The sequence below is a fragment of the Rattus norvegicus genome, chromosome 5 (genome assembly GCF_036323735.1).
Source record: "Rattus norvegicus strain BN/NHsdMcwi chromosome 5, GRCr8, whole genome shotgun sequence".
NCBI classification, from domain to species: domain Eukaryota; kingdom Metazoa; phylum Chordata; class Mammalia; order Rodentia; family Muridae; genus Rattus; species Rattus norvegicus.
In genome coordinates this window covers 135,741,671-135,763,777 of record NC_086023.1, presented here as the reverse complement: position 1 = coordinate 135,763,777, position 22,107 = coordinate 135,741,671, and the positions used below count along the sequence as shown (strand labels likewise).

General features: G+C 42.7%; 1 protein-coding gene and 1 pseudogene across 4 annotated transcripts in view; both read right to left on the bottom strand.

Moving 5' to 3' along the window:
* Nucleotides 1–22,107, bottom strand: part of Eif2b3 (eukaryotic translation initiation factor 2B subunit gamma) — a 66,513-nt gene that overhangs the window by 31,499 nt on the left and 12,907 nt on the right. For 3 of the 4 annotated variants that reach the window (XM_006238630.4, NM_133609.2, XM_063287117.1), the window contains exons 4-5: nt 8,988–9,147; nt 2,605–2,716 (exon numbers count right to left, since the gene is read on the bottom strand). In XM_006238630.4, the coding sequence (XP_006238692.1) occupies nt 2,605–2,716; nt 8,988–9,147 (272 nt within the window). Of the gene's footprint in view, nt 1–2,604; nt 2,717–8,987; nt 9,148–22,107 lie in introns of those variants that run through there. The other variant, XM_039109223.2, reaches the window with a different exon arrangement.
* LOC134486973 (small ribosomal subunit protein uS10-like) lies at nt 9,174–11,752 on the bottom strand (annotated as a pseudogene).

Below are 22,107 nucleotides of genomic sequence, written 5' to 3'. Positions count from 1 at the left end.
AAAAGAAGTCCTTGTATGCTACCTGTCCTTACCATAAAGTGAAAGGAGTATTTGAAATTAGGACTGGTTACATATCAATAGGGATTCTCCTGATTTACAGAAGAATTTCAAGGCTTTCCACACATGGAGCAATCGAAGTCTAAACCATTTTTCACTATCTCTAGCCCTCGAAATAGACTTGGCCATGTTTTCTGCAGTCTTGACAAATGTCCTTGTCTCCCCAGATACAAATGCCTAAACCTTCCAAGATGAACTTGTGAACATTTATTTCATTTGAAAAGATATCTTTAAAAGCTTGTTTTTAAATGTTTATTATCCTTCCAGGAAAAAACAAAAAACCACCCTTGACCCCTTGACTAGAATTTAAAAGTGAACTACATAACACTGTGGGAAGAGCATCATGATTTCCTTATTAAATATTTGGCACAAATACCTTACACTTTTGAACTATTAAAAACACATGCTTGTCAGAAATAAAATGGAGATTCTCCAAAGAATAGCTAAACGACATTCAGCTGCATAAACCTAAGCTTAGAGAAACTGACTTTCTTTGGCATTCTGGATTTACACCTTTCTACACTCCTTTTATTGTTGTTTTAATGGAGTCTGAGGAGTCAGTGTACATATAATCTTTATAGGAAGCCTGGAGCTCACTAAGTAGACCACACTGACCTTGAATAGATAACTCTGCCTCCCTGCCTCTGTGTCTCAAGCGTTGGGACTAAGGTGTTTGATACTGTGCCAGGGGAAAGATGGCATCTTTTATGGTCCAGATGACCGGCCAGCTGCTCTCAGACAGCACGCCAAGAGGGGCACAAGAAGGCTGCGAGAGTGACAGATGTAGAACTTACATAAAGGGAGAGAGGGGGCTCAGTGGGTAAAGTGCTTGCTAGGAAAGCCTGACCACCTGAGGTCAATCTCAGCGCCACAAAAAGGCTGAAGGAGAGCGCCAACTCAGCACATCACACCCACATGAACACTCATACCCACAAAATAATAATAAAACGAAAATTATATTTAAAATAAGATTATAATAAAGGTAACATATCCTATCACCAGATTCTGGCCACTAAACCCAAGTTTGCTTTTCCATTTAAGAAAAGAAAAAATTGGGGGCTGGAGAGGTGGCTCAGTGGTTAAGAGCACCGGCTGCTCTTCCAGAGGTCCTGAGTTCAATTCCCAGCAACCACATGGTGGCTCACAACCATCTATAATGAGATCCGATGCCCTCTTCTGGTGTATCTGAAGACAGCTACAGTGTACTTATATATAATAAATGAATAAATCTTTAAAAAAAAAAAATTAACCCATCAAAAGAAACCAGCCACCATGTGTAAGCATCCTAGGGGAGGAAAAAAACAAGATAACAAACAAAGGTAACAAAAGCAAGAGGCTTTTGTTGGTAATCCTGGTCTGTGAGTAGATGGAGGGCTGGAGAGCGCTCAATAGTTAAGAACTGCTATTCTTGCAGAGGACCCAGGTTCTATTCCTAGCCCACATCATATCTCACGACCATTGGTAACCCTAGTTCTAGGAGATCTGAGGTCCCCTTCTAGTCTCCATGGGCACTGCATGCACACAGCACAAAGACATACACACAGGGAAACTGCCCATGCACATAAAAAAGTAAAAATAAGTAAATGTCAAAATAAATAATACACCCAAGGTACTAGGATGTCCTGTGATTATGAAGTTCTGTATACTTTGTTTAAATACTAAAAATGTCTAAGAATAGCTCTTCATACACATTTCATAGAAAATAAATAAGAAAGAAAAAATGGGGGGTTGGGGATTTAGCTCAGTGGTAGAGTGCTTGCCTAGCAAGTGCAAGGCCCTGGGTTCGATCCTCAGCTCTGGGGTGGGGGGGGAGGTGGGGGAGGGAAGACCAAAAAAAGAGAGAAAAAGATGGGATTCTGTCATAGGAAAAAACATGATGAACCTTGAGGATGTGGTGCCAAATGAAATAAGTCAACCATAAACACATAAATATATAGGATTTCCCTTATAGAAGATATGTAAATTACTCAGATTAACCAGTAGACAAAGTAGAATTGTCATTGTCAGGGAAAACTATATGGGCAGGAAAGACTATGGAATTGTGTTTAGTGAGATAAGAGTTTCATATTCCCCAGACTTAAACCTCCTGGAGATCTGTTTCCTAACTACATGGACGTACCACCACCACAGAAGGTGGACTACGCTATGTGCTTTCTAGCATTTTTTTTTTTTTTTTGTTCTTTTTTTTCCGGAGCTGGGGACCGAACCCAGGGCCTTGCGCTTCCTAGGCAAGCGCTCTACCACTGAGCTAAATCCCCAACCCCCTAGCATATTTTTAAAAGGAGGCTCTCTAACACTATCAGAAGGTCAGTCCTGCCTCCCCACAAAGGCAGGACTTGGCTCTACCTTGGTAAGAAATGACCCGGGAACGTAAAGTGCACTACGCTCTGACGGCAAGTCGGACCCTGTCTCTGGAGAGAGCATTCACATACTTTTCTCAATTTCACACAGTATAATCTAGTTCTCATTCCTTCTTTCCCAGGGTGGGCGGTTTTATTTGGTTTCAAGAAAGGGAGAACTGCCAAGAAGTCAATCCCTAGGGCTTACTTCTGCAGGATGGATCCCTTAATGACCAGCTCTTCATCCAAGTCTGCTTCATTAGCCATAAAGAGCAGCCTTTTTCCTGTGCTGTCCACTCCAATGAAGTCACGCTGCTCCACTGAATCATATAAAAGAAAGAAAATCAAATCAAGCCATTTGTCCTGCTTGCATGTCTAATCAAGGACAGGGGACCTACTTAGAGAGCTCCTGGAATCAAATTGTCCTGTGATAGGAGGAGAGTCGTGATGAGCACCGTGTCACACTCTACAAAGATTACAGCATAAAGGGTCAAACATGTTTCTATTGCTCGGAAGGATACTATTGGGTAAACTGGTAAATTCTGAATAATGTAATAGAGTAAAGTACTGTAAGGTGCAATTACTGTTTTTAAGGGACTGTTTTCTAGGGGAGAGGTGGTTCACACTCACTTCGTTTAAAAGCAGAGTGCACTCAGTCACAACTTATTTTCAAGTAGTTCCCAAATAAAACACGTGCAAGCAAATGTTAAAAATTGGAAAATCTAGGTAAAGGATATAAATTCTTTGTACTATTCTGGCAAACTGCTATATTTTAAACAACTTCATAAACATGAAATTATTTCAAAAATAAAAAGTTAAAAGGTAGACATGATGATGCATGCATCTAATACCAGTATCTGAGAGTCTAAAACCTAAGACTTCAAAGACTTCAAAGACAAGGCCAGCCTAAAAAATGAAAGGGGTGGGGTACTCAGTGGTAGAGCATTTGTCTAGCATGCATGAGGACCTGAGTCTCAGAGACAGCAGTGAAGGGAGGTCACAAAGTGGGACAGTCAAGATACAGTCCAGTTTCTGTCTACTCCATCTCACAGAAAGTACGGCAAGGAATTCTCTTTCCAAATACTCTAGGTCATAATTAGTTCGGTCTGTTCACTGTGAAAGTGGGAATACTACTACTCCTGATTATCAGTCAATCGAGGTTAACACTAACTACACCGTCTGCCACGCCACTGCTTATATAATATGGACTTTTTCTCCCCCCCCCGCCAGCTACAATATAAACATCTCAAAGGTCAATTTATTACTTTATATCTCCTATAACATCTAGCACATTGTTGGAAACGTACTAATATGTGCTATGTGGCTGGGAGAGTCAGGTGTTTGGTGCATGACCATGAGTTTGATCCCTAGCAATCACACTTGTGACCCCAGAGCTGGAGAAGCAGAAACAGGAGGATCTTTGGGGCTTGCTGGCCAGCTACTCCAGCTGAATCACAGAGCTGCAGGCTCAATGAAAGATTCTGCCTAAAAAACAAGGTGGAGTGATTGTGGAAGAGGTCTAACATTGACCTCTAACATTGACCTCTGGCCATCAAATGCAGGTGCACAACATGAAGGAACACAGATCTCTCTCTCTCTCTCTCTCTCTCTCTCTCTCTCTCACACACACACACACACACACACACACACCCCACAAATATTCATACTAGTATCTTATAGTGTGTGTTTCCTTTGTTTGTTGGGGGTTTTGTTTTGAGACAGCGTTTCTCTGTGTAGCCCTGACTGTCCTAGAACTTGCTCTATAGACTGATCAGGCTGGCCTGGAATTCAGAGATCCACCTGCCTCTGCCTCTGCCTCTGAGTGCTGGGAGCAAAGGTGTGCACCACCACCACCTAGTCAGCGCATATATCTAAAGACATGTATACACAGAAGAAACAGTGTAACAACTAAGAACTGAGCATCTAAAGCTAGTCCACTGAGGTATATGAAAAAAAAAAAAAAAACCAAACCAAATAAACAAAATTGAAGTTAAAAATGAAACAAAGTTCTTACTCTTGTGCTTAATGTTTGGATATGTTTGGGTAAAGTGCTTTTCTGGAAGCATGAGGACCTGCGTTTGGATCTAGCCTCAGTATCCACATAAAAGCTGGGGTGGTAGCATGTGCATCTCTAACCCCTGCACTGAGTGCGGGGGCAAAGGCAAACATCCCAGTCCAGCTGCAATAGCAAGTCTGGGCTCAGTAAGAGAGCATGCCTTAAAGTGGAGGTAGGCAGGGGGAGGGAGACACATGATGTTAACCTCTGGCCTTTACACATGTACATGCGTGCAAGTACACTGACATACATATAAACGTCTGCATCTACCCACCTCTCTTTTGAGGCAGGTCTCAATAATAGCGAAGGCTAGACTTGAACTCATGACTTCCTGCCTCAGCCTCTGGAGAGATGGGATGACAGCTGCACACGACCATACCTGGTGTGCTTCACTGTTGGCTGCAGCTATCTGTACATCTACAACACAGTGTTAATTGTGTGACCTTTCGCTCTGGTGACTGAAGCACTTGAGACCATCAATGCCTTGGCAGCTGGTCATCTCATCTTATGCAGTGTTTGAATGTGAATGAGGAAAACTATACAGTTCTTTCCAAAACCCAAGAGTGGTGAAATCCATAGATGGTCAATTTGAAGCTAAATTTTGAAGAGAACTGCAAATGGCACACACAACTCTGAGACACATTAATTCATCCATTACATGACAGTTTGAGACTATAGAGGCCTAATTATGAGCTATCAACTTAATAAAGAAATAGATGGTATTTCTGGATCTAATTTGGATTGTTTAACATATCAGTTTCTTAGGCTTACAAAAACCTTGAATCACTTGAATCCTGAGAGCGATAATTTCCAGCCAGGCAATTTTTGGCTCTGTTGCCACATGGTTTTCCTTCTGGGCCCTCTTCCCTGTGTTGTTTCTTTATTGTTACCATAGTAACTGCAAACTCTGAATAAAGAGATAGGCACTTGGAAAGGTTTCTTTTCTAAATTGCTTTATTGAAGACTGAAGTGAAGCCCACTTGGGAGCAGAACAGGTAATTGGAATGTCTACCCATGAAGCAAGACTACACCAACAAGGCTAAGAAAGTAAATAAAACTGTGAACTTTCATTTCTTAAAAATTATGTCATATTCAAATATTCCTACTTCGTTTTTATTTCTCTTATTGATTTTTCTATCTTTTCTATAGTTTTACTCGCTCCAAGAATAAAACTGTACTCCTACTCTATAAAAAGAGTTATACTTGGAGTTCAAAATTCTAACTCATCTTATGAAGTCAGCATGATCTTGACGCCAAAACCAGACAAAGATAGGATAGATATTTACTCATTATATAGACACAAATAAGCTAATAAATTAAGAACAAATCAAAACTATTTGAGCAGGAGCAATGGCGCAGGCAAGTAATGATGCCTGTAAGGACAGACAGGCCAGGGGCTACAGCAACTTCAAGGCCAGCCCAACCTACACAGTGAGATCCAAGGCAGCCAGGAAAACACACTAACTTTGTCCCAAACAACAACAGAAAACAAAAACAAAAACAAAACCCTACTTAAAAACCAGACTAGGGGTTGGGGATTTAGCTCAGTGGTAGAGCGCTTGCCTAGCAAGCACAAGGCCCTGGGTTCAGTCCCCAGCTCCGAAAAAAAGAAAAGAAAAAAAAAAACAAAAAAAAAAAAACAGACTAGTCAGGCCATGGTGATGGCACGACTTTGATCACAGTACTTGGGAGGCAGAGGCAGGTAGGCCACTGTGAGTTTGAGGCCAGCCTGGTCTACAGATTGAGTTTCAGGACAGCTGGGGGGAAGGATGGGGGGGGTTCAAGACAGGGTTTCTTTGTGTAATCCTGGTTGTCCTGGAACTCTCTATAGACCAGGTTGGCCTCGAACTCAGAGATCCCCTTGACTGCTTCCCAAATGCTAAGATTAAAGGCATGAGCCACCACTGCAGACAGGAGCTAGCTCAGACTAAAGGAGGATAGCTGAAGTGAATGACCTTGTAGCTTCTGTTTCTCCTCTGATAGAACCTGCTGTTTGCAATCAAGTCAGGGTCAGGCTCCTGGATGGGGAACTAAATCAAGGAGAAGCCCAGCTCTCACAGCCGAGCTCCCAGATACCTTCCTCAGCCCTGAGATGGCTGTTAGCCCCTGAATTAAGAATGACAGCTGTAGTCACAGCAGCACCAACAGCCTCTTCCAGAATATTAGAACTAGGCCCCTGAAGACCTGAACAGGCAGGTAGAGAAGATGGAGATGAAGTTTCCTATGGTGCAATGGACAGCACCTGCACTTTGAATCTAGAGAAAATGGCAGATGACACTGAAGCAATGCTTGAGGCTCCTTAGAAGGAGGAAAACACACTAAGCAGTGCTAAATCTGAAGAACACAGAAGAGGAGGTAGGGGGACAAGAGCAGAAGCTATCAACAGAGAGGTAAAGTAGAGAACAAAACCAAAGCAGAGGCAGGCAGATCTCTGTGAGCTCCAGGAAGCCAGAGCTACACAGAGAAATCCTGCCTCATTAATTAACTAATTAACTGAAGCAAAGTAGAAACTAAGCAAGAGTAAAAGCCATGGAGGGAAGTAAAGCAGAAGCAAAGAAAAGAGGTGGAGCCACCAGAGAAACTGAGATCACAGGCATAGCAGCCAAGGAAGGCCCTACTCAGTTCCCAGTTAACAGTGAATTTCCATCTGAATAAGACTGGATGGAGCTGAGAAATGGCTCAATAATGAGGAGCACTGGCTACTCTGGAAGAGGACCCTGTTTTCTATTCTCATTATCCACATGGAGACTCACAACCATCTGTAATTCTAGTCCCAAGGGACCTGAGGCTGTCCTCTGGTCTCTTCCGGGACTAAGCATGCACGCAGTGCACAGACATACATGCAGGCAAAGCCTATGTGGATTAGCCCACAGCATGGAATCAAGCAATGACATTCATGAGGAAAAGACCCTTCAGGGCTGAGCATAGTGGTGCATCCTTGTAACCCTTCCACCCGGGAGGCCAAGGCAGAAGCAAGGACCTTGAGTTTAAGGCCACAGCCCATACTACATATAATAAACAACACACATGGGCTGGAGAGATGGCTCAGCCGTTAAAGGCTAGGCTCACAACCAAAATAAACAACACACGACTCAGAATACCTGGATCAACCCAACAACAAAAAGAGATTCAGGGGCTGGAGAGATGGCTCAGCTGCTAAGAGCACTGACTGCTCTTCCAGAGGTCCTGAGTTCAAATCCCAGCAACCACATGGTGGCTCACAACCATCTGTAATGGAATCCAACACCCTCTTCTGCGGTGTTTGAAGATAGCAACAGTGTACTTATATACATAAAATCTTTCAAAAGAAAAAGATTCAGAAAACAAAAGAAGCTGGGCATAGTCTCTCAAAAAGCAAACAAAAGACAAGAGCTCTGAACAGGCACATTAATGAAGTCCTGGAACATGAGACGTCAGTGGTTTGCTGCAAGCCACAGACACCAACAATTCAAACGGGGTTCAAAGAGTTTGCTCTCTTTTTCTTTTCATTCCTGTTTTCTTTTCTTTTTTTCCTTTTTTGGACACAAGGTCTCTCTACCTAGCCCTGGATGGCCTGAAACTAACAAAGAACTGGCTGCCTCTGTCTCCTGAACACAAAGATTAAGGGCATGGGCCACAACACTTGGCACAATGATTTTTTTAAAACTTGAGAGAGACAAAGACAGAAACTCAAAACAGGGCTGCAGCAGTGACAAATAATTTGCAAAAATGAAGAGTTGGTTAGCTGGGCAGTGGTGGCACCTCCCTTTAACCCCAATACTGGAGAGGCAGAGTCAGATCTCTGATCTCTGAGTTCAGGGCCAGCCTGGTAAACAGACAGAATTCATTCCAGGACAGCCAAGAAACCCTGGGGATGGGGGGGCAGGAGGGGAGAGAGGGAGAGAGAGAAGGCGGGGGAGGGGAGAGGGAGAGGGGAAGGGGGAGAGTAGAAGGGAGCACACAATGCCCTAAGACGCTTTAGATGGCTGCAGACAGTGGGGATTTTTATTCCTTTTGGAGATACTGAAAACATCCAATTCATGACTAATAAGAATAGGTAGTCTAAGTGACAAGGGTTTGTTATATTTCCTGACTTGTGATGTGCCAAAAAGACTTTGGGATAATTTAATAAATTAGGCCTGGGGATTGATTCTTAATAGCATAAAAAACAAAACAAAACAAAAAAACCCAAAACACCCAAAACAAGGGCTGGAGAGATGGCTCAGTGGTTAAGAGCAGTGACTGCTCTTCCAGAGGTCCTGAGTTCAATTCCCAGCAACCACATGGTGGCTCACAAACATCTGTAATGGGATCCAATGCCCTTTTCTGGAATGTCTGGAGACAGTGACAGTGTACTCATATACATTAAGTAAATAAATCTTTAAAATAATAAATAGCTGTAAACATTTAAGCATCAGAGACTGTCTTGATTTTATGTAATGAATTCCTAGCACAGTATCTACAGGGCATGGTAGGTTCCCAATAAATGTTTCTCATATGAAAGGATGAATGACAATAATAATTATTATTAAATTAACAAATTCTAATTACCTTACCTGTTTTTTTTTTCCCCTTCTGACCTGGAACTGGTTCTGTGCTCTCTTGTCCTTTCCTCATTAACATGGCAAGTGATGCATCGTAAGCTCTGAACAGGTCCACAACCTCGTGTAAGGCAACATCTGTTATCAGATCGCAGCCCAGGACCAGCACATCAGTCTGTCAAATGAAAACAGAAAAGTAAATATCACACACACACACACTGAAGCGGGGGAGAAAGGGTCAACATAAAAGACAAGCACATCATAACTTAGAACATTCAAAACACAGTATTTTCTAATATCATTTGAACAGAAAACAACAAAAAAATAACATTAAAATAAATAGGGTGTCCTAATGGAACTGTGCTAGGGCAGGGTCTGAAATCTCTGCTGCCCCCTTGTGATCCTTACTGGGCAGTGCTGAGATACCTCTGAGGCCAGACCTTTAAGGACAGCGTAGAAACCCATCACACTATTTCTATGACTTTGGTAAAAATTCTTTTTAAAACAATCAGGGACAGGAAAAATGGCTCAACAGTTAAAAACACTTACTGTACTTGCAGAAGACCTGAATTTGGTTACTAGTTCTCACATGACGCATTACAGAGGATCTGATTCCTTTTCTGACCTTAACAGACACCAGGCCTTCATGTGCGTGCGCACACACACACACACCCAAACACACCCAAACACACACACACACACACACACACACACACACACACACAGCACTCATATACATAGAAGTAAGCCCAAATTAAAAAAATATATTTTGCTAAAGTATTACATAATAATGTAATGCCTCGTTCTTTGGTAATTCACATTCTAGGTAGTGAACAATTACAATCTGAAGCATATACAAAATACCCATTTAATCTTATAGCAACATCATATAAACAGTATTGTTTATTGGATAAGAAAAGTGAGGCCTATTCTTGCAACCAGCAACTAGTATACACTAAGCATTTAATAATTGATATTATTAATTTTTATAATTAATAATTGAATGAGGTTCTGGGGGATGTAGCTCAGAGGCATGACAAGTACTTAGCATGTAGAAGTCTCCATTTAATTTCTACCACCAAACTGAACGGCTTCCTTGAAGCTCCTGCGCTGTGCGAGCAGAGTGGAATCAGATGCACACACACAAGAGAAGAAAGGTGAGCAGGGGTGGAAGGAAGTTAGCCTGTGTGCCCACAGAGGCTGGAGGACAGAAGTAAAGGATACTGAAAGCTGGGGTGTCTGTGTGCCACTGTTGGAAAGAAGTCTCAACAGATCTGAACATCCCTTCCTGCTCCCAAGACTGCCTGAGACCAAGACTGCCTGAGACCAACTGTCTTCTTTACAACCAAAACAGTCCTGCTGGCTCTGCCCTGGACCTGTGGCACTCTGGACTAGTTCTCTTCTCACTTGTGGCCAAGTGAGGCTCTTGTATAACAAATCACCCTTCTTACTGCCTCAACTGGACAATGAATGAATGAATGAATCACTGAAGAAACTATTTTCTCTCTCTCTCTTTTTCAACACAATTAAGTCAATTTATTTAAACAGTCGACTCAGGCATCTGCAATGGTGACTTCAACCTCCACTCCTGGCTCAATACTGATTGAAGTAATCTGCTTAACAATCTCCGAAGGGCTGTGTAAGTCAATGGTTGCTTGCACAAGGTGTTTTCCCAGTAGTGATTCTCAGTGTCTTGGTAGGCATGCACACCAGTCTTTCACTTTCAGATTCTTCTCCTTTCCGCCTCTGAACAAGCTGCACAAACCTTCTCCCTCGACTTCACTTTGTGGGTGGTGAGCGTGATTAGAATCGGTGAGTCGACACTTCCGGCTCCACTGGGGTCTTTCTGGTATCTTTAAATGTCATGGCTGAGGCGCGGCTTCCTGACCGACTTGTTCCTCAGCAGGAGCGAACAGCGGTGAGTCAGGACAGAGCAGACTGCACAAAGCTCCATCCACAGCACACACCACCAGGTCTCGAAAGTATTTTCACATAATGGTAGAATTTCTGATTACCACGCAATAATTAATTACAATAAAAACTACCGATGGGGGCTTGGGACATAGCTCAGTTAATAGAGTGCTTACCCAGGATGCACAAAGCAATTGGTTCAGTTTCCAATACTGCACTTAAAAAGAGTAATTGTGTGTTGGGTGTCGTAGCAAATGCCTATAATTAAAAAACTCAGGAGGCTGAGGTAGATAGATTAGGAACTCAAGGCTACCCTGTATTATACACACAAAACAATCAAAACTTTATAAGGAAATGAACACACATCCCCTTTTTTTGAGACAGGGTCTCTCTACATAGCTCAGGTTGTCCTAGAACTCACTCTGTAGAGCAGGCTGACCTTGAATTCAGAGATTCTGCTTCCCCAGTGCTGGGGTTAAAGGCACGGGACACCACAGGTTGCTTTTTTCTTAAAGTATAGAACAGAGTTTATTCAGGGCATGGGGAGGAGAGAGAGAGAGAGAGAGAGAGAGAGAGAGAGAGAGAGAGAGAGAGAGAGAGAGACAGAGACAGAGAGAGACAGAGAGAGAGAGAGAGAGAGAGAGAGAGAAGAAAAGGAGTAGAGGCCAGCCATGAGAGAGGAAGGAAGGGAAGGAGGGGAGGCAAGAGCCAGAGCCACAGGTGGCATTTCACTTTTGTTGCTGTTGAGTTTCTTTTTCTTTTTTTTTTTTTTTTTTTTTTTTTTTTGGAGCTGGGGACCGAACCCAGGGCCTTGCGCTCGCTAGGCAAGCGCTCTTCCACTGAGCTAAATCCCCAACCCCAAGTTTCTTTATTAGAGGTAAAAACTGCATTATCCTCTGCCATGATTTACTTGTCTGATATTGTTAATCCTTTTCTCTGTGCTTTGCCAGACCCTATTAAGAAGCCTGGAGAAAACTGGGAGTAAAAGTTTGAATGTGACTGGTCAGTCAAGGCTACTTAATGTATTTTAAGCACATCTTTGCCTAAGCATTGTTGTTCCTTTAGGTTTGGCATAAACACAGAAAACAGACGTCTAATGCCAACTGACTAGAAAACACATTTAAAATCTTCAATTTAAATAAATAAGCTGTAAGACCAAAAGGAAGTTTTCTATAACTACTTTACTTTTGTAAAAACAAATTTGAAAAACCGCATAAACCTATAATTTACTAGTCAGAAACACCAAACATTAAGAAATCAAACAGCAGCTACACAAACCAAGGAGGAAAAGTCTGCAGGATCTAGTTTTCAGCATCTGATTTTTCCGTACAATAGCACGGGAGCTGCTCTACTTCACCACAATGAGGGCATCTGGTTGAGGGGAAGAATTTTTTTTTCCTAGGTTGCTTTAATAAGATGATTGCTTTTGTAAGTTGACTGTTTAATGATTGATTGAATTAAGTATACCTCAAAGAAAAGAAAATGACTCTGATGCAGATGTCCCTGAAGTGGTGACAAAGTTGTCTTGGGAAATAGATGCTGAGCTCATTCAGTTTCTGTAGAAGTGTTTAAATCTGTCATCACTGTGAACACCAAACAAGCAAGTCTTGCATAATTGGGGGGAGGCCAGTAGGCTCGTCTCTCTTTGCCTGTAGATGACCCTTCCCCTACTGAACTGTTATGTAACAGTCGGCTTTCATTGTCTTCAATGTTGTTGGTGTGTCAAGTGTGTCCCTCACTCCTGCACCCCAAACAGACCAGGTTCACTAAGCTCCTCCACACCAGAGTACACAATGAAAGCTGAGAGTCCCTCAGACAAGGGAAGCTGAGCTATCAGGAAGGCTCTAAGAAAATCAAAGCTGCAAACACCAACTACTGCCTGGATAAGGTGTACACGAGTGAATTAGAAAGGCCACTCTCGGGGTTGGGGATTTAGCTCAGTGGTAGAGCGCTTACCTAGGAAGCGCAAGGCCCTGGGTTTGGTCCCCAGCTCCGAAAAAAAAAAGAACCAAAAAAAAAAATAAATAAATAAAAAAAGGCCACTCTCTCAGACCTGTTGAGCTGCCTGCAGGCTGTGCAGTGTGCCCCAGGTTTTCCAGCTTTCATGGGCTGTCACCCATGCCGGGCTGAGCTCTGGTGATTCGGCTGAAATCACTGTTTGTGAACAACCCCTCACCCGTATTCTTTTTTTTTTTTTAAATCTTTTTTTTTTTTTTTTTTTTTGGAGCTGGGGACCGAACCCAGGGCCTTGCGCTTCCTAGGTAAGCGCTCTACCACTGAGCTAAATCCCCAGCCCCCCTCACCCGTATTCTTGTTAAGTAAAATCAGGAGTCAGTAAAAAAGAAAACTCACTGGCTCACCACGTTGGATTTTGGTGGTATCCATACTATGGTCTGTCACGGACTCCCTACGTGAGGTGAGTAGACACGTGTGTTGTGTCTCTCCAGAAAGTTTTGTCACACTACATGAATACAAAACCCTGAAGATCACAAGGAATAACCCCTCCTCTCTTCAATGTCTGTTTGACATCTGTTCTCACAGGGAAAGAAAAGCCTCAGTCTGAAAAGCAGGACCTAGGACAGACTGAATGCTGGTTTACCAGCACCCTCATGCCTGTCTAGAGAAAGGGCCAGGTAAGATTCAAAGCAAACCGAACATTCTCTTCCTAGTAGCTCTCCCACCACTTGCAGAGGAGAGATTTGCTGACCATCAGAAAGCTGGAAATCCTAGAAGAAAAAGTCTAAGAGAAACAAACTATAAAATATAATGATTCCAAGGACTATAGATTATGTGTGACCTCGAGTCATGAATAAACATGGGTTGTCTGGACTGTGGTTAACAGGGATCCAGAATGCAGTATCTGAACAAACCAGCCTTCAACTGTGCTGCTAACACTAACAGCCTCTTACGCAGAAACTAACCTGAGTCTCCAAAGACACAGCCACTCACTATTCCAACAGTCTTCGTGTCTCATTGTAAGCCTGCATCTAAACAAGCCGGGGTAAGTGTAAGGGTGAAAAGCACAGCTTGGAAGATAACAAACGCGTGCTTTGTTGATAGCATACAAACACACACAGTCTCCACGGGGGAAAGCAGCACTTTAGAATTTAGGAAGAATTCAAGGCACCCAGGATTTCTAACGACAAACAGCTGCCAGTTAGTGTTGACTAAAGCAAACAAATTAAGCTCAGAAAACTCAATTACACTGCCACAGCAAAGCCCAGAATATCTCATTACAAGAACATTTTTAATCAAGCCAAAACCACGAGGTAAAACTAGGAGGTAAAAACAGCCCCAAAGTTAAGTAGAGAACCGGATGCTTGTTTGTGTGGTGGTGATGGAGGGAGGAGAGGCGAGCTACTGGAACAGCCTTGTTTTCTGGCAGCTGTTCCCCGGCAGACTGTGATAAATAAGACAATCTGGCAAACGACTTCCTACATCAAGGAAAAAGAGAAACATAGCTCCCCGGGAAAAACTGTCAGGGCCTAATAAAATACCATGCTTTTACCCACCCATCACTTCCACAAACAATGGCTCCGATCCAAAGCACCGCTCCCTACTCCATCCCTGCCCATCTGGAACTAATGAATTGCTACTTGGTGCGACTAGAAACAGTCACAATTTACATTTTCCTATGTGGTCCAACTCAATCCACTCTCTAAAAGTAGTTGTAGGCTTTTACGAGCTCCACAGTTAACTACAATGGAGACTTCACTGGTTTAGTTTTGGATGAAAACGCTTAGGGAAAACTCCCAGTCTGTAGTCCCCAGCAGCACAGGGGCTGCCAGCTTCCAGCTCACCTTCAGAGACTGAGGTGGTAGGTGTGGAGGAATGGCTGCTGGCTGTGCAGGGGCACAGCTTCAATCCCAGGACCCAGGAAGCAGAGGCAGGTGGAGCTCTGTGATTCTGAGGCCATTAAGGCTACATAATGAGAGCTTGTTTCAAAAACAGAAAAAGAAAAACAACAACAACAAAACCAAGTGATAACTTTAGGCCCAAAGCTAAATACTCTTCATGTCACCCTTAGGGCAGTCATACCACGACCACTCTCCAGGCCTGGAATCAGAAGCCTTGTAGGAATCGAGGGCTGAAGTCTCCCTCTTCCACCCAGACTCCTAGCATCCACTGGGGTTTTCCTCTTTATTTCTACTGCACTACCTTAATCCAGATCTCGGAATCTTTCCCTTGTCTTTAAGGATTCTTTTAAAAAAGGGTTTACTTATTTTATGTATGTAAGTACACTGTAGCTGTCTTCAGACACACCAGAAGAGGGCATCAGATCTCATTACAGATGGCTGTGAGCCACCATGTGGTTGCTGGGATTTGAACTCATGACCTCTGGAAGAGCAGTCGGTGCTCTTAACCTCTGAGCCATCTCTCCAGACCCATCTTTAAGGGTCTTTAAAATATAATTCATATAATATATGGATGCACATATAAAAACATCAGACTGCTTCATCAACAAACATTTTCACAGTCTCAGATTCTACACATCTCACTTCTGAAAACAGCCATTCTAGTCGTTTGACTTCTAATCTCATATTTATTTAAAACTTATTTTATGAATATGATGGTTTGCCTGCATATATGTGAGGGTATTGACAACCTGTGTGCCTGGTGCCCGTGGAGGGCGGAAGAAGCATCAGGTTCCCTAAAACTGGAGTTACAGATGGTTGTGTACTGCCGTGTGGGCACTGGGCATCGGAGAGACGCCTCTGAAATGTATGTGCTCACGGCCACTGAACATCTCTCCAGCCCCTATTTTCTCGTATTTAATTCTTTGCTTAAACAGTGATCTGTAAACATGAAATGTTGAATTTATTATCACTGTTTATGCAGATTTGCATACTAATGACCTGTATGTGCATATTTATTTTCATGTAAACGACTAAATTCTGGCTGAATATCTGACATCACAGGGCTCAGAACGTCCTCAACATTATTCAGAACTGACTGATTTTATTTACTTTATTGTGGAGTGAGATATACGCCATGCTGTGAACATGGGGGGAGTCATTTTTCTCCGTCCACCAAGGGGTCTCCAGGGGTCAAGCTCAAGGTGTCAGGCTTGTCAGCAGGTGTCTTCTTTCAGGCCCTGACAGTAAGACACCATCCATGTTTCCATGGCAGCAGAAAACTCAAACAGCCCAATTCATTACCCAGGATGGTCTTGTGTGGTGCAAGAGTAGGCACGGTGTGAAGTGAGCATGGTGTGTGCCAGAACCAAGGCCGCAGTAAAACTGGCCAGTGCAACAGTGCACACCACAAACACTTTGGGATTGTCACCCACTTGCTTTGAAATTTAAATTTGTCCATTATGCATTTAAAAATCTTTTACTGCTGTCAACTCTTTCATAAACTCCATGTTCAGTTATGTGACTCTCAATGAGGTTGTGACTCACAGTATATGAAGCTGGGGTTTAAATAATACTTTGTTAGTTTCCATAATCAAACCCAAGGTTCATAAGCTTTAATCTTTGATTCTCCAGTGTTCAACCTAGTGAAGGAGACAAGCAACAGTAATCTTTAGCTCTTTGCTACCCCCTTCTCCTTGTTCAATCATGCTTGAAGGTTAAACTATCCAGTTTGAGACGTTTTGAGACCTCATACATTCTGACAAAGGTGAGAGTTCTTTTGTAGGAACTTACTACTCACAGAACAGCAGCTCTAGAGGTCACAGGGCAGGCTCTAAGCAGTAAGACAAGAGCTGTTGTCTTCAAATGGGTTAAAGAAAGAGAGATGTCTGAAAGGAAAGAAATCCTACAGAGCCATCCTGCAGGGTAGAGATGGAGACTGATGTGCTAGATAAACAACTTGAAAGCGGAGCTCAATGGAATCAAAAGTATAAATCGGAATGAGTATCATCATCTAATTTATACTTTGTGGGCATGATGCTGCACGTCTTTAATCCAGGCACTTGAGAGGGAGAGGCAGGTGGATCTCTGTAAGTTTGAGTCCAGCCTGGTCTATATAGCAAGACCTGTGTCAAAAAAACAAAGCAAGGGCTGGAGAGATGGCTCAGCGGTTAGGAGCACTGACTGCTCTTCCAGAGGTCCTGAGTTCAATTCCCAGCAACCACATGGTGGCTCACAACCATCTGAAATGGGATCTGATGCCCTCTTCTGCTGTCTGAAGATGGCTACAGTACTCATATACATAAAATAAATAAATCTGAACACAAAACAAAACCCTAAAACAAACAGCTATAATAATCAGTAGCTAGGAAAGCACAGAATAATATATCTAAGCCCTGAAAGTAATACAAAAACACATGTACATATTTATGTCCCCACACATGTAAACATGCATATATACAAGTATGTAGATATAAATATACATATAGATATGGGTAGGCATTCATATACAAAGAGAGCACTGCATATTAATAAATAGATACTCTGTCAGGATCTTTTTTTTTTTTTTTGTTCTTTTTTTCGGAGCTGGGGACCGAACCCAGGGCCTTGCGCTTCCTAGGTAAGCGCTCTACCACTGAGCTAAATCCCCAGCCCCACTCTGTCAGGATCTTAATGATTGCAAATTTTAGTACATAAGCATCAAACACTGGTGCAATCAATTTCATAAAATAATACAGGACATAAAGGGACAGACAGGATAACTTATGCTCCACATACATCTAGCTCATCTAAAGTGAAAAAAATCAGAAAAGACAAAAAACTTCAGAGCAGAGAGCAAATGGACTTTCAGATGTCTACAGACTATTTCCTCTAAAAGCTGTAGACTATATCCTTCCTGCAGCCCGTGGAACGTTCCTCCAAATCGATTACATTTTTAGACCATAAGCAAATTTTAACAATCACAAAAGTGATCGCAACATATTTGGATCAGAAAACTAGAATCAATAGCTAGAAAAACCAGTTTCTAAACTAGTTCTAAGTTTACAGCGATCAGTACTTCAACAGAAACAGGGCCAACAGTTCGGCTGGGAAGATAAGAGTGCTGCCACTGAGCTGCTAAACTGAGATTCTTTTTTTTTTTCTTTTTTTTCGGAGCTGGGGACCGAACCCAGGGCCTTGCGCTTGCTAGGCAAGTGCTCTACCACTAAGCTAAATCCCCAACCCCCTAAACTGAGATTCTTGGGAGCCACATGCTGGGAGGGGAGGACCACTCCTTCACGTTGTCTTTTGACCTCCACACACATGTTGTGACAGGCATATAACCCCCACAGATAGCCTCTACATAGATAAATACAATTTATAAACAAAAAGCAAAACTTATCACACTAAACCCAGAAAGAACTCAAATATGTAACATAACGATGGATGGACCTCCAGTCTTAGGAATCAAGATAAGCTACAACCAAAATTAGTAGGTGAAAAGACATAGTAAAGCACACGCACGCACGCACGCACCCTAAATTAAGGAATCACCCAGGGGATGGACAGATGGTTAGGAGTGCTTGCTGTCCATCCAGATGACCGGACCTGAGTTTGGTTCCTGGCACTCATGCTCCAGAGGATCTGGTGCCCTCTTCTGGCCTCCAAAGGTACTTGTATACATGTGGCATACACAGACACAGACTTCTATTCTATACATAAATAAAAAACTAATTAATTAATCAAAAATACATAATGGGAGGGAAGAAAGGGGATAAGAGGTTATATGTAGCTGGCTCAATGGCATATACCTTTAATACCAACACTAGGGGAGCAGAGGCAGGTGGATTTCTGTCAGTTCCAGACCAGTCTAATCTATATAGCCAAGCCAGCCAAGACTACACATGGGATACATGGTGAGGCTCAAATAAATCATCAGGCACAAAGATCTATTGCCAGTTAATCATGATTAAAAAGATCATTACTACTCAAATTAGATCATTAAAGACTGTCTCTCAATACCTTGGCAACGGCCTGAGTAACCATGTATTTTTAGGGATCCATTCTATACAGATTCCAGTTTGGAGTCAATGGCTACACTTTACCTGCTACTATTCATTCAACTTGTTCCTTTTTTTTTTATATATATATAGATTTATTTTATATGAGAACACTGTCGTTGTCTCAGACACCAGAAGAGGGCATCAGATCTCATGACAGATGGTTGTGAGCTACCATGTGGTTACTGGGAATTGAACTCAGGACCTCTGGAAGAGTAGTCGGGTGCTCTTAACCACTGAGCCATCTTTCCAGCCCCGCCTTAGTTTTTGAAACACAATCTCTTACTGAACTTGGTGTTCACTGACGTAGAAATGTTATTAGCAGGACGACGAGTTCCAGGGATCCTCCTGTCTCTTCCCCTCCAGCGCTGGGTTGCAGTTGCTCTGCTGTACCTGGCTTCTTAAACGGGTGCTAGGATCTAAACCTGGGCTCTGGTGCGTGCCCAGCGGGCATATCACTAGGTAAGCGCTACCGTCCCAGTGAGGGGTGAGGAGAGGAGAGAGCAAGCCCAACAGAGAGCAAACTCAGTTGTAAGAATTCAGGGAAGGCTCCTTGGAGGAGATGGGCATAAGTTACGAGTCTGAAAAGAGAGGCTCCTTCAGAGCAACTGACACCTAGGCCGTGGTGACAGAATGCTTACTAACTTTACCCAAACAGTAACCTTACTAGTTAGGCTGTAGTTCATTTCATGAATCAAAGCAGGAAAAGTCATCTCATCAAAAGCTTCCAGAAGGGGCTGGAGAGATAGCTTAGTGGTTAAGAGTACCAACTGCTCTTCCAAAGGTCCTGAGTTCAAATCCCAGCAACCACATGGTGGCTCACAACCATCTGTAATGAGATCTGATGCCCTCTTCTGGTGTGTCTGAACAGCTACAGTGTACTTACATATAATAAATGAATAAATATAAAAAAAAAAAAAAGCTTCCAGAAGTAAGTCAAACTGGAAGGTTGTTGCCCATCAGTGAAGCCTGTGATGACAGTCTACGCTTGCTTTCAAAATCCCTAGCTCCCATCACTCCCCAGTGTGGGAGCTCTGGCCCTTTGTTCCACAAGGAGGCTCCCTCTAGGGAAGGGAGACACTCAAAGGGTTCAAGATGAAAAACAAAGCTTTCCACTTTCCCAGGCCATCAAATGAAATACAGGTGTAGCAGCCCCACTCCACAGACTGGGTCTCTACCCAGCAGCAGTGGAGAGATGACGGGATGGGAGCATTTCAAGCTTGTGGCTCTATGAGATTACCACAGCAAGGGAGAATCTACTGAGGATCCTCAAAGTGAGGCGAGAAAGAGAAAACCAGAAGGCGGCTTTGAAAACCATAGTCTTTCTGCTGTAACACTTGGAACTTTCTGGATGCTAAGAGCAGTATCAAAGAGGTACTCATTGGGTTATCCTGCAGCCCACCAAGGCAGTCATCAGAAGGAAAGTTACCACTCACTACAAGTCTTCAGACAAGTCAGGACCAAGTCCTCAGATCTTCCCTTGACCAGATTATACTTACTTTTCCCCAAACAGATAGAAATCTGACAAAATAAAACCTTGGGCAGAATGAATTTCCCAGGAAAGACTGTCAGAGATTCGTAATTTGATAAGGACATCAAACACTCTACTGAAAATAACTTAACATTTAGCTTTTTACACATCTAAAAATAGAATGTTTATTCAATTTTTTTAACAAGCTGTCTCCAGGGGATTTCATCATAATCTGTTCTTTGTTGTAGCATGTTTGCTGTTTCATAAAACACATAACAATGGTTGCCCTTTGCATCAAAGGATTTAAATAACTAGATCTTTAACAACTGGTATGTTGGTACCCTTCTCCCTGCTTTCTGAATTGTGAAACCGAGGCAGAGGGTAAATGAGGCTTCCCTGTGGCTACAGAAAAATTCCTGTGTAGATTAAATAGAGAATTAGCAACTCTGCCACTTTTAAATTAAGAGAAATAATGAGACCTGCAATATAAGGTCAGATAAAACACAGGCTGTTCTGGGGCTGGGGATTTAGCTCAGTGGTAGAGCACTTACCTAGGAAGCGCAAGGCCCTGGGTTCGGTCCCCAGCTCCGGAAAAAAAGAACCAAAAAAAACAAAAAAAAAAAAACAACAACAACAACAAAAAAAAAAAAAACCACAGGCTGTTCTACTATGGATCTGCTCTTCTTTTTTTTTTTTTTTGGTTCTTTTTTTCGGAGCTGGGGACCGAACCCAGGGCCTTGCGCTTCCTAGGTAAGCGCTCTACCACTGAGCTAAATCCCCAGCCCTGGATCTGTACTTCTTAGCCTCCTAAACAGACCCTCACTATTCTGTTCTCAGAACGCTTATCTAAGGAATAACCAAATTGGTTTCTAAAGGGCAAGACAGCACCGATGACCAATGCCCTCAGAAAGGAAAAAGGCTCACAAGCAGCTCTACCACTGACCTAAATCCCCAACCTCTGAGATACTGAGTTTTAATGTGCTGAGCACAGACAAGACTCTTACTTTGCCAGGCTGCCCTTAGACATATGTGATCCCACCACTTTGGAAGTAGGGGCAGAAGGATGAGGAGTTCAAAGTCATCCTCAGCTATACAGAAAATTGGAATGAAAGACCAGACTTCCCTTCCTTGAAGAGAAAGATACCAAGAAACAAGAGCTGCACACTTGCAGGACAAGGATTCTACATGAGTACTATAGGAGACTGCAAAATTTTAATGAAATTTACACTTTGGGAAGTAGAACCAATGGGTATAAAGTACATATCAAAGTATATCAAAACTCAGGGATAGTCCGAGGCATGGTACTGCACTCAGAAGGCTAAGGTTGAGAGTCAGAGGCTAGCCTAGGCTAATGGGAAGATTCTGTCTCAAAAACCCAAACCTCAAAACCAAAAGCAAAGCTGGGCAATGGTGGGGGCACACCTTTGAACTCAGCCCTTTGGAGGCAGAGGCAGGGGGATCTTTGTGAGTTCAAGGCCAGCCTAGTCTACAGAGAAAGTTCTAGGACAGCCAGGGCTACACAGAGAAACCTTGTGTCTGGAAAAAAAAAAAAAAAAAACAAAGCAAAAACAAGAGCAACCCCAAACTCAGAACAAAACACCAAAAGCAAAAAAGCAAAGCCCTGTCTAGGACAGGGTCTAGCTTTGGATCAGTACCCAGGCAGGTAAAGTGCTCTGCGATGTATTCTTTAAGCTCTCTCAACAGAGGGTCAAGTTTCTCAGTAGTAAAGGAAACTCATGTTTCTACCTTTCAAGGTAGGTTGTGTGGATTAGAAATCTAGATATAGGGTTCGGTCCCCAGCTCTGAAAAAAAGAACCAAAAAAAAAAAAAAAAAAAAAAAAAAAAAAAAAAAAAAAAAA